The following is a 12124-nucleotide window of genomic DNA, read 5'->3' on the forward strand; positions in this document are numbered from 1 at the left end:
TTAGCAATTATGATTTTACAGACTCATTTTACTTTCGAGGATCTCGTGTACTGTTTGTTCGGGAAGAAGAAGATCATTCTAAGTTATTTTTGCACATACCAACTGGTCAGGTGGTGTCTTATAATACCAAGGATATGAAGTCGGAGGAAATTCATATCTTGAGACCAAAGTTTTCTAGAAGGGTGCTTGTCTATCAATTCATCGAGTCACTGGCTCACGTCTGATGTCAAATGGGGTTTGTCCTATAATATGTGGTAATTGACTAAGCCCAGTTGTTTTACATATACGGACAACATATTTATGTATGTGTGTTGTCTTGGTTGTTTGCAGTTCATATTTTTTAAAACAAGTTTTTTTTTAGGAATTGTGCTTGACATATTGCTAGATTGCTTTAGCTGATCCAAAACACATCATGTTACTAGAAGAAACTAGAAAGATATTGATTCATTCATACCTTCCTTCCCATTAGCTGGGTTTTCTTCATTAAACCTTTTAGCCCACACTAAGGATCACAGGCTTACCGTTGGTTATTGGATCGGTCCGCTCAGCTTGATACAGTTCCTGATACTAGAAGATGGACATTGAGTTCTTATGGTTTTCCTGTCAAGTCCTTATACTCCAAACTTATAGAGAATGATGGTTCCGAAGATTTTCCTTTCGGTTTTATTAGGTACACAAAAATGCCTTGCAGTTCATGGGAAACTGAAAATCATTGATATGCACTTTCTGATAATTCAAATTAGACGAGTGACCACATTTTAGTATACTGCAGAGTTGCACAGAGAGTTTGGACCATGCTCACTCCATCCAACTGGTGTTTGCCTTTTCCTAGATCCAGGTATAAACTTACGAAGTGTTGGCAAGTTAATCATTTGTCTGGTGCTGCAAAAGTTTTCTGGTTGCTTATTCTGGCTGTCGTGACTTGGGTTTTATGGATGGATCATAATGCTCGTACTTTTGAAGAAAACCACAATTTTTTAACGGACACTGATATGGGTATTGAAGCAAAATCGCAGGTTCTAGCTTGGGCTGCTGTGTTCGGAAATAAAGTAGAATTTAGTTCATTTTTCAATTGAATTGTTTAAGTTTTTCATTTGTGTTCCAGCTACCTGTGGTAGCTTGTACATTCTTTTCTATTAATATAATCTCTTTTTCAATCTGAAAAACAAAAATATCACTGGCTTGACCTATAAAAACCACACCATCAGACGAAAACGCATGTGTAATTTAATTTCTGAGAAAGATATCTTAGGTTCACGTGTGTTAGCGTCTCATCTTCTGAGAAATTTTCTGTGTTTACAACTTGTATGATACAAGAAGATTGGTCTCCAAAACACATTTGAAGCCATTGTCTCAAATTATTAGCATCTCACCTTCTGTGAGAACTAAAGAATATAGGTAAAAATCCATAGAATCAGAAGAATGAGGGTGGGCAGTACCATAGGCTTCTGTTAACCTTCTTCACTCAGAAAGCCCTTCACTTGTAACAACGCCTAGAGCTGCTGGCATACGTTTCAGTTGGCACTAAACAGTTTTAATTAAAGAATCTTCTGCTCAGTCTACAGCTGATTTACAATGAGGCGAAGAATCAAAGAGAAACTTGGGATGCTTATGCTTTAATCAGAAGCCAATATTACAATAGCTTTCGGACGTGCGAAACATGAAATGAAAGCAAACAACTAGAATAATGTATAAGTGCTTCTTATTTCTCAGTCCAAGGATTTTGGTGGTGTGCTAGAGGGTCCTGCAAATGCATCTCTGTGGAGAAGAGGTTCCGAGTCCGGATTGGCATGACTAATTAAACCAATTGCTTCTTGTCTCTCTCTGTAAGATGCCCACGTTACCATATACAGTCCAGCAATGATTAGAGATCCTCCTATGATGCTGCATTTGGATAGGGAACAAGTTAGCTTTTGCCTGTTCAGGTTCTCATGGCCTAAGCCTATATACTCCTACGATTGTGATTGTATTTCGAATTGTGCTAGGCAATGTACCAAGGGAAGTTGTTTCCATCAGATATAGTACATAGAACTTGTGACTTTAAGATGTTCTGACTGGAATTTATAAATATAAGGAATTGAGTAGAACCTTCCAAGATAAATGGAGTTCCCCAAGAAAATCTTTGACAGAAAAGCAGCTGCAAAAGGTTGAAGTGGCATATAGAGAGCAACTAGCGCTGGCCCCAAAATCTTGTTGGACCATGTTATGGCTCCATAATTTATAGCAGATGCAACAATTCCCTAGCAGAAAAGAGAAATCCATAAACAACTGTAGTTTTTCATTTTGAGGGACTAATTCATGCTTCTTAACGTCACAAACAGGGTTAAACTAGTACAGCTGAATTGGCTAACATTTTCGTACATGGTTCATAACTAAAATGGTAAATTCTAATTAGAAGTACTTACACCATATAATACTGCAACTAACTCAGACCGCGTCAAAGTCCAGACAGTATTTCCATCAGTTGCAAATATTCCAGCAATAACCATTAACATTGCACCAAAAAAGTATGAGTATGCAGTCACTGATAGACTGTCAGGATACTTCAATAACAGCGGAGCCTGGAATTTGTATGGAAAATACAAAAAACAATAAATACATTTAAAAGGTATGCTAACACAATAACTAACATACTCTTGAAGAAACATCTATATACCTGTAAGGATAGATAAGCAGTCAAACAAAAGCAGTTCCCGAACAAGCAGAGCATCCCAATGTGAAACTTGGTAAGGCCAGTAGCCAACAAACCAGATATCAACCACCCAACAGGTGCTGGTTGTGCCCCAGTAATGAAATCATTGGTCACTGCTGCTCCGTTCAACAATTCACTGACATTGTTTCCGAATATAGCTGGACCCTTGAACAAAACCATTAGTATAGCCCCGGAAACACATACTATTGTGCCACCCACCTTGAGTTGACCTCCAGTTTTCAGCAAATTCACTTTCTCCGTGCTGTAAAAATTCAATCTCCCCAATCACCAAATGCAATGAAAATCCAAGAGTGCAGATGCAAAAGGCTGGAATTTGATTTTACCCCATGAAAGCTGCAATAACAAAAGTGAACACAGGGATTGCCGGTTGAGTAGAAGCAGCATAAACTGGATTTGTATAACCAAGCCCTATTAAAAACAACAGCTGATTCCCAAATACCCTGACATGAAAAATGACAAAATTAAACTCTGGGTTTTGCTTAAATCATAATGAAATCATCAAAAAGGAAGGAATTTTACAAATTTGAAGAATTGTTGACATACCCAGTTAATCCAAGGAAGAAGAACGACATGAGGAGACTAGAATTGATAGGAAGACGAGTCCTTTTGTCACGAAAGTAAGCAACAGGCGCTAGTAATGAGAGAGCAATAAGATCGCGATAAACACAGAATACAATTTGGTTGATACCAGCATGGAGAGCAACACTTGATATGATTTGATAACCTGCAGAAAATATCTGTGCCATTGCTAAAGCTGAATGAGCTTTCCATATTGTATCCTTCTGTATGACTACTCCACTCGCCATGGGAAATGGTGATTCTAACTTCTTCCTCAACAGATCAGGAATTCTCTGTGTAGTTGGACTTTGGATCTGTTGTTGAAGGAAGATGGAGGAATAGTGTGTTTGTCTTGTTGTCTAGCTGTTGAAATCTTGTTTATTTTTAATAACAACGCGCGATCACATGCTACCGAATAAAAAAATATATTTTATTTAATTATACGAACTGTCTGTACTGATTTTAAACTAATGAATAAAAATAGAATTATTATTAAGTGTCAGATATATTTGAGCATCAAATTTGTATAAAATACTACTATACAAATGGTAGGCAGAACACGTTGGCAGCCGTTGTCCTGCAACAAATTTCAAATTACAAGCATCTCATCTACTGTGGGAACTAAAGAATATAGGTACAAAACTACAAATATAGTTAACCTTCTTCACTGGAAACGCTGACGTACACTTAAGGAATTTTCAGCTCGGTCTTCAGCTGATTCACGACAAGGTGAAGCCTCAATAACAAACTTGGGCTGCTTCTGTTTTAAATCAGAAGGCAATATTACAATAGCCGTAAGACATGCAAAATATGATAAATGAAAGCAAACAACAAGAAGCATTCATTGTTTCTCAGTTGAAGGCTTTTAGTGATGTGGTAAACTATCAATAAAATTTCTGATATAGTTAGCAAAAAAAGAAAACTATGTTGCTGGCGATGACAGCTCTAAAATTCGCATTTGCTAAAAAAAATAAAAAATCATAACCTTAATCACAAAAGGAAAAACAATTATAACGGAGTCGAAGAATCAGCTGTCCCATGTAACTACTGGCAGATCAGCCCCTAGTAGTGTTAATGAAACATCGCTCCTCATATACGGAACCACTCGAAATACTTTGAGTCTCTCGTCCGCAAATTCATCTAAAGTTGCGGTTTCGGTGTCGTAAGACCTAGGGTTGGTCCCCTTCCCATATGCCACAACAGAACTTAATTAGTATTTACTTCTTCAAGGGCAAATGGATAACATATTGATGGGTGGCATTCTTTCGCATGTATAGTAAATTCGTAACTACCTTCAAGTTTATGATCCTTCAATGGTTTGAATGACCATATATCAGTACTGGTGCGATCAACACTGGTGGCATTTCGAGGTGGATGTTTCATAAGAGCAAACGATAAATTCCCTCCTAACAGCAGTAACCTGGCAGATTGGTAAAAAACTTTCCCCACACGAGGTGGTATTTTCACAGTACAGAACTTCTCATCTGCTAAATCAAAAGCTACGATCTCTGAGCCGAAGTATATTACCCAACGAAGAGCTCCATTGAAAAGAACCCCGCTTGAACGATCATACTTAAAAAAATAGTGATCTGTTATACCTATGTTTCTCCATCCTCCCCTCTTGCCACCTAGAGTATATATCTGGACTTTTTTTTTTTGATCGTGAAAAGAGATTGTATTAGAGAATTATGAATTGTTTACAAACAGACCACAAAATATAAATTATAAGGGATACCCTCAACTGAGAGTAAGGAGTCAAAGAGACCCAAAAGACACAACGAAGCCCAAGAAACCAAACAAGATATTTCCCATAAAGTTAGAAGGCCCAAGACAAATGAAACCCTAACTAAAATGGGGAAATTAGGGGGAGACCCAAAAACAAAAATATTCTCGTTCTCAGGCCCACAATTAATTTTGTATACCGTGGCACCCATAATTATATGAAATTATTATATGAATCAATACGTAACTGGTTATGCATACTATCTTTTCAGTCATAACTCGTTATGCATACTATCTTTTTCAGGGGTATGATTGGCAGCGCAACTTGGACATAACATATCTAAAAATCCGCGCCTTAGAATTTTACAAATTTTATATCATTGGAAATCTTTTTAAAAGAGCTACGCAACGAGTACAAACAAGAATAACAAATTTTTGTTTTTAACGAAAAAACGGAGGTGATCCTCATTTTAGGGAATTTTTTTGAAAACTTGATACTTAACCATTATGCAGTCACCAAAAACGATGAATAACATATTCTGCAGACGCATAACGAATTATGCAACCATTTCTTCGACTGCATAACAAGTTATGTATCTGCATAATAAAGTTATGCATCTATGACAAGTTATGTAACCATTGTTTTGGTTGATTTTAGCCGTACATATAAAAAATTGATGCATAATGCAGTATGCATCCATATTTACGGATGCATATCAGGTTATGCATCTATTTTATCGATGCATAATGCATTATGTAGCCATATTTTCGGACGCATAACAGGTTATGTAGGTTTTCTGTTATGCAACAAATTTTGTAGATGCATAACAGGTTATGCATCCATTTTCACGAATGCATAACATGTTATGCAGACAGTTTCTCGACCGAATGACATGTTATGTAGTCATAACCACATTATCATATTCTTTCATGTTTCATTAACTCCCACGCAAACCATTATCTTTCAGTTATTCGGGGGCTCTTGGTCAAAATCATGTATTTACACCATCATCTTCTTTCATGTATTTACACCATCATCTGCAATTAAACCTTTTTCACAACTCATCCAGTATTGCTTACTCCAACTCAATTCACGGCTGAGAGTTTCATAAAAATCTGAAATTCATTTCAAAATCTTCATTGAAAACAAGTTTTGATCATAAATCTATGATGACCAAACCGTGTTCTACAAACCCATTTAGGGATTTTTGCTGCTACCAGTAATAACAGTAGTGAATTTAAATTGTAATGAAGAGAATCGGTAGTAAGAGTGTTCGTCGTTAATTCGAAGAAGAAGACGATTTGGTGCTGCTGTTGAGATCAATCGAATTTAGCCATGATTTTTTTTCTCGAAATCAATCGAATCTCTCCCTTTTTCTGAGATCTAGGTATAGTGGAGAAGAAGAAGAAGAAAAAAAGACGAAGAAGAAGAAGAAGAAAAAAGACAGAAACAAAATTTTATATATTTTGGGTTTGAGAATAATTTTCTTCTAGAATTTGGGTGCGCGCCTGTAATTTTGGGAGCGTGGGTTTCACAGTAGAAACATCAGGGAGAATGGGTCTCCCTGTAGTTTTCACAACTAAAATCATCTTTTCCAAAGCCGCCAGTCACATTTTGCACCACCACTACAATTGCAGCACCGCCGCTTGCTTTTGTGATCGTCAAAGACCAGCACCATTGCTGATTAAGAACTCAAGATCGGAATCCAGATCATCACCTTGGTTGGTTAAGAATTGATGTGAGAGATTGGTGATAGGGGATGTATGAGCCACTTGATTATGTGGTCAACAAAAACCAGCACATTTGCTGATTATGAATTGAAGATCGGGAGCCAGATCATCATCGGAAACCAAGACCTTTCTTGGTTAAAAACCGATGTGAGAGATTGCTGATAGAGGATGTATGAGAAGTCTTTAAGGGATGTGAGATGGGGTGTATAAAGAAGTGGCTGATTGAGGTTTCGTTTAGGTTGAGATTAAGTGTGCTTCTATTGGCTTTGATTTATGAAAATTAGTCAAGGATTTCACTGATGAAAAAGTAGTAAGATGGGAACTAAGATGAGGTGAGATTGGCAGGGGACAACATCGATCCAAGGATTTCAAGTGAGATAAAGGGAGAGATAACTTCAATCAACCTTGTCTACTTGACCCTTTTTTTCTTATCAATCCAGACATTCCAGATGATTAACAACTAAAACTACAGCGATAGAAGAGAGAAATAGTTGAAGTCCTGCTCGGATCTAGTCATTGGACTAGATCCGAGCAGGCAAATGGTGACGGCGTTTTCTTTCTGGGGAGATTTCAGAGAGGAGAGAGGGTTTCTTTCTTTCTGGCGTTGTTGGTGATATTGTGTTTCATTGGCTGAACTTGAAAAGGTTTATATACCTGGACTTGTCCTTTGCAGAACTTACTGCTATTTTCTTTGTAATAATTTCTGCTGTTTTCATCGTAATAAATTCTGACGATCTTGTACTCATTAGTTGCATAAAGATAGCCAAATTCAATCACCGAGAAATCATCCCAGATCTTCTTTTCATCATTAGGTAAACTAACTAATTGCCGAGGAGGAGGAAGAGGAAGACGAACGGTTTCTTTGGCGGTAGGATTACAAATAAAGATAGGATCACCGTAATCGAATTTTTCGCTGACGTCTTTGTTATTCATGACAAAACAAACCAAACCCCTACAGGAGCCAACTATGAGACGATTAGTGTAATGGATATCAGGATTACCGATCGAGCGGTGTAAGTGCATCATAAGAGAGTTGCTCTTGAATTGTTTTTCTACTCTTCTCATCATAGTCTCCATGGTATAGCTGCGTACGTCCTGGAAGACCATTTTCACCCTCAAAAAGAAGATTTATTCTTTTCTCGCGTTTAATATGATCCAAGATATTTCTCCAGGTTTTGCACACTTCTTTGCTCTGTATCGCATATTCTGAATGTAAGCGAGTAAGTATCTCTATAATGATTTCACGAGGAAGATCATGCAGCGTCGTTTCTAGGTTTTGCAAACTTAATTTAAGGAAAGCCTCGAAACACACTTTTACCCTTCTGTATAAATAGTACTATTTTAGGCGAACCCTAGAGTCTGTTTAAATAATACTATTTTAGGCGAACCCTCAAGGAGCGTTTATTAAAAAGCCAAAGAACAACAACAAGAGGGACTAGTCCAAGACCTCAACAATCACGAGAAGAAAACATAAAAAATAACGGTAAAGAAATGCATTGGCTTACTCCACCATTGTGAGCCTGTAAAACACCAAGTATTTGTTTGTACCAGGCCTTGGACCCATGACCCTCTGCTTGGAAACTAAACCATGTATCTAGATAATGATTAGTATATTGTGGACTAGAAAATAGAGAAGCAGACACAAAATAGAAGGGAAGAAGACCGGAAAAATTCTTATTCATATGTACAATAGAGCAACATTAGTAGAGCCTCTATTTATAAGGCTAGACACAAGGGAATCCCAGTAATAAACGGGATTTACCCTAAATATTCTTAACATAATTACACGTTTATAACACTCCCCCTGATGACATTGTGTCTAAGATAATTGCCTCGTTAAAACCTTGTCAGGAAACCCCAAAGGGACAAAACCTGATCGAAGGAAAAATAATACAATTGTGAGTAAACTTATAACAGAGTTGGACATGCATATGTTGCCTTGTTAAAACATTGACAAGGAAATCCCAGTGGGACAAAACCTTGATGAAGGAAAAAGAGTACAAAATGATAGTCCAGTAAAATACATGTTACTATGATGCTCCCCCTGATAAGTACTTCAGTTGAATCTTGACTTGCAAATCTTTGATTCGACACTTCCCAAGTTAGATAAACGAATTTCTTTAATGTTGGATATAGCAATGTTTTCGTGAGAAATCTACCAGTTGATGAAGTCTTCTTTTATGGTAGTCTTCTAATAGTAGCGTTCTCGAGTCTTCATGTTTCTTTCAACAACTAAGTACTTGTGTCTTGGATTTCTAATTTCTTGGAGATGATTTGCAGAAATAGTTGATGTAGTTTCTTCAACAAAGTGTCAAGATATGAATACCTTATCATACAAGAACAAATATCGTATTTGTGAGAAGGAAATCCAAATTCTTAGGAGATGATTAAGTTGATTTGGTTTAATTAAATGTGGGCATCCACTAAACAACCAAAATTGATGCAACTATCCCTTGGATGACCATCATGTTGAATTAAATTGCCTCACTAAAACCTTGCCAATAAAATCCAATGGGAAAAAATTTGGACGAAGGAAAAAGAGCACAATATCAACATGTTAAATAAAAAGAAATTGTCAACGAGATGTTTCCTCCTCGTCAGGAAAACCACGTAGGACAAAACCTGAAACGAAGGAAAAAGAGTACAATTTTTGACGATTTAAGGATGCTAACTCAACTATAAGAGTAAAAAGAAATCATCAAAACAATAACTCTAGTTGTGACGGATCAGAATTTTTTTTGCTCCCAACAGGTCGGGTTACGACCCACTTGGCAAGCTCCGACTCCCTGATACACTACACGAGAAACTAGACTTTTAAAAATTGGCGGACCAATTCAAATTTACCAAGTAAATGTTCATCGATTTATGCCTAACTACTTCTTGAGAAGGAAATCTCTGTTTTCATTCCAATGGTCATCTCCAAGTGAACACCAGGGTTCACAGACTGAGATTCTGCTGAACAGATACCTCGATTAAGGGTCATGTAAATGTCAGAATTTTCAGAGTAGTTCTGGATACCATCCACCATCGGCCAGTGCTAATGGTCTTCCGAGTAGCCACTGAGGTGGCGGGGTGCCCCAGTGGGCCTGACAACACACACCGTATCAGACAGGTGAGGAATGGCCAGTGCCAATGTCAGGGTAGTTCTGGTTACCAGCTATCGTTTCCGCAACGATCTTCCGGGTAGCCACCCATAGGTGGGGTGCCCCAGTGGGCCTGGCAATCTCAGCGTCCCAGACGGTTCATCTAAATGCAGTGGGAATGCCAATTATGGCCTAGTAGATGGTATGAATGGTATGAATTGCCTTTAAATGACAACAAACATCCCCTTACAGGTGATATAAGTTAACTCGCACGATAATAACCATTACCTAACTCACTAGCCGAGGCAGATGATATGAATTACCTTGAATAGTAATAATCATCTCTTGTCTCACGGGATGTATGATTATCAAATGGTATGAATTATCTCGAAGAGGCAACAATCATCTCATTATTAAATAGTATGAACAACCAGTACTGCAACTACCTCTTACCAAAACATTTTACAAACTGTTAGGGTTGCAATCATCTCCGAATAGATGGTATGAACTGCCAAGCAGCAACCAACACTTTCAGATGATATAACAGCCTTGCATAGTTGTGTTGAACCGCATAACGGTTGTCTACATACCCTCTCCGTTTCTCGAAAGGATCAAGCACGACCGTAGTTCGTCAAGATAGTGTGAACTACCCATAATGATAACAACTGTCTCTTCCGACAGTATGAACTGCATAGTGCAGCAACAAGCATTTATAACACTAGATAGTATAAATTGCATAGCAACAACTATCCCAATACCAACAATATTGTAATTGAGATACTGTAATACCATCTTCATAACCACTTATAAAGTGTTCGAGTACGTATAATAAAATATGCACTTAAATGATAATAAAAGATCAAGAGAACATACACTATGCAGTATTTAATTATTTATGAATTTCTCATATTTTTAACTATATACACGTATGGTGAACCACTTAATCTAATATACTCAACACAAGCCAATATCAAACCTCTTTCGTACATTTCATCGAGCACCCTAACTTCGACATTTCAAAGACTACTGCAAGAACAATCATATTTCCAACTTTTATGTAAAACCCATTCCGTGGGTTCACGAAAACAAAGTCACAACCACATAAGCCACAATCAAATGTACATTCTAAAAATGAAACAAAGGTATGATAGCAGTACCTAAATAAAGCAAGAGATGACAAGTGCAACATAAGGGGGACACTAATCCACTTTACCATTCAATAATACATTGAAGATCAAATTCATGTTTGCCTCTGGTCACCTCATTAGTGGCATAACTATTGTTTCTCCATCCACTCCTCGTACCATAGTGTCATCACTGAATTTTTAAATGTTCCCACAAACCTTCCATCTCTATATAGTTAATATACGTGAACACAGAAATTGCAAGGAAATCTCCAAATGTTCATAATGACTCCAAATTATGGATGGAATCCTAGATATTGGAATTACTCCAACTAAATCACATCGTAGATAAAACAGCACCAGCCCTATGAATCTATTTACAGAAATAAAAGATTAGCCACCGAATTATGAAGGGTGCCCAAATTTCACAAGAACTCTAATTCATATTTCACAAAATAGTTGCATAATCAAATCCTGTTTTTGAATTTTAAGGTACATGAATTACAGTTTACACAATTCAAACCGACATTGCCACAAATTACAGTTAACCTGTGATTTATTATCATCTAAATTGAAGCTTAACCATTCAACTTTAAGAAAACCCTAAGTTGGTATGGACCACAACTTCCCTGTTTTACAGCTTTAAATCTGAGGATGAAATCATGACCAAGTGCTGAATCCCAAAATTTATCAAGTATGATAGCACAAATTCATCAATCGGTAAGAAGTATTTTGAAAATTTGAGTGAAAACTAGTTACCCCAAGACAATTCCCAAATCCGAAGAACATCGAGATGATATTCTTATAACCCAAACATAAAAGGCGTCATTAACATAAGATATTGTTAAGGATCGAGCAAGAGAGAGGAGAGCATAAACCCGGAAGCATAAAAGATTACATTGATAATAATTTTGGTGTGTCTTTCTCATTAATTCTTCAAGATATTTATAGAATCACAAGACTTGGTTCTCACAACACAAGACTTGATTCTCAAGATATATTCAATTCCTAATATAACTCTCACAACTTAAAGTGCATATCTCCTAAATATGGACTCTCATATATTATTTTCTAGTACCCTCCCTCAAGACGGAGTATGGAGATCACGAATGTCCATCTTGGACAAAAGAAATTTAAACTGAGCTTTCCATGACGCTTTTGCAAAAATATCTTGTAATCGTATTTTAAGGACG

The 12124-nt window shown here is 37.1% G+C and overlaps 1 protein-coding gene across 1 annotated transcript; it reads right to left on the reverse strand.

The window, feature by feature from the left end:
- Positions 1 to 1527: 1527 nt before the first annotated feature.
- On the reverse strand, positions 1528 to 3608 carry LOC113345968 (WAT1-related protein At4g19185-like). The gene is made up of 6 exons (XM_026589604.1): positions 3257 to 3608; positions 3037 to 3153; positions 2657 to 2954; positions 2406 to 2561; positions 2089 to 2240; positions 1528 to 1884 (listed from the first exon to the last, which is right to left on the reverse strand). The coding sequence occupies exons 1-6, from the start codon at positions 3517 to 3519 to the stop codon at positions 1710 to 1712; spliced, it is 1161 nt and encodes a 386-aa protein (XP_026445389.1). The 5' UTR covers positions 3520 to 3608; the 3' UTR covers positions 1528 to 1709.
- Positions 3609 to 12124: the final 8516 nt, after the last annotated feature.

This window comes from Papaver somniferum, unplaced genomic scaffold, assembly GCF_003573695.1.
Source record: "Papaver somniferum cultivar HN1 unplaced genomic scaffold, ASM357369v1 unplaced-scaffold_84, whole genome shotgun sequence".
In the NCBI taxonomy this organism is placed as follows: Eukaryota; Viridiplantae; Streptophyta; class Magnoliopsida; order Ranunculales; family Papaveraceae; genus Papaver; species Papaver somniferum.

What these genes read in the sequence shown, in the direction of transcription:
- LOC113345968 (XM_026589604.1), bottom strand. Translation starts at nt 3,519, where the DNA reads ATGGCGAGTGGAGTAGTCATACAGAAGGATACAATATGGAAAGCTCAT. An exon ending in TAGTTGCAGTATTATATGGT is followed by an intron (nt 2,241 to 2,405) that starts GTAAGTACTTCT and finishes CTTTTCTGCTAG; the next exon opens with GGAATTGTTGCATCTGCTAT. An exon ending in AACTCCATTTATCTTGGAAG is followed by an intron (nt 1,885 to 2,088) that starts GTTCTACTCAAT and finishes ATCCAAATGCAG; the next exon opens with CATCATAGGAGGATCTCTAA.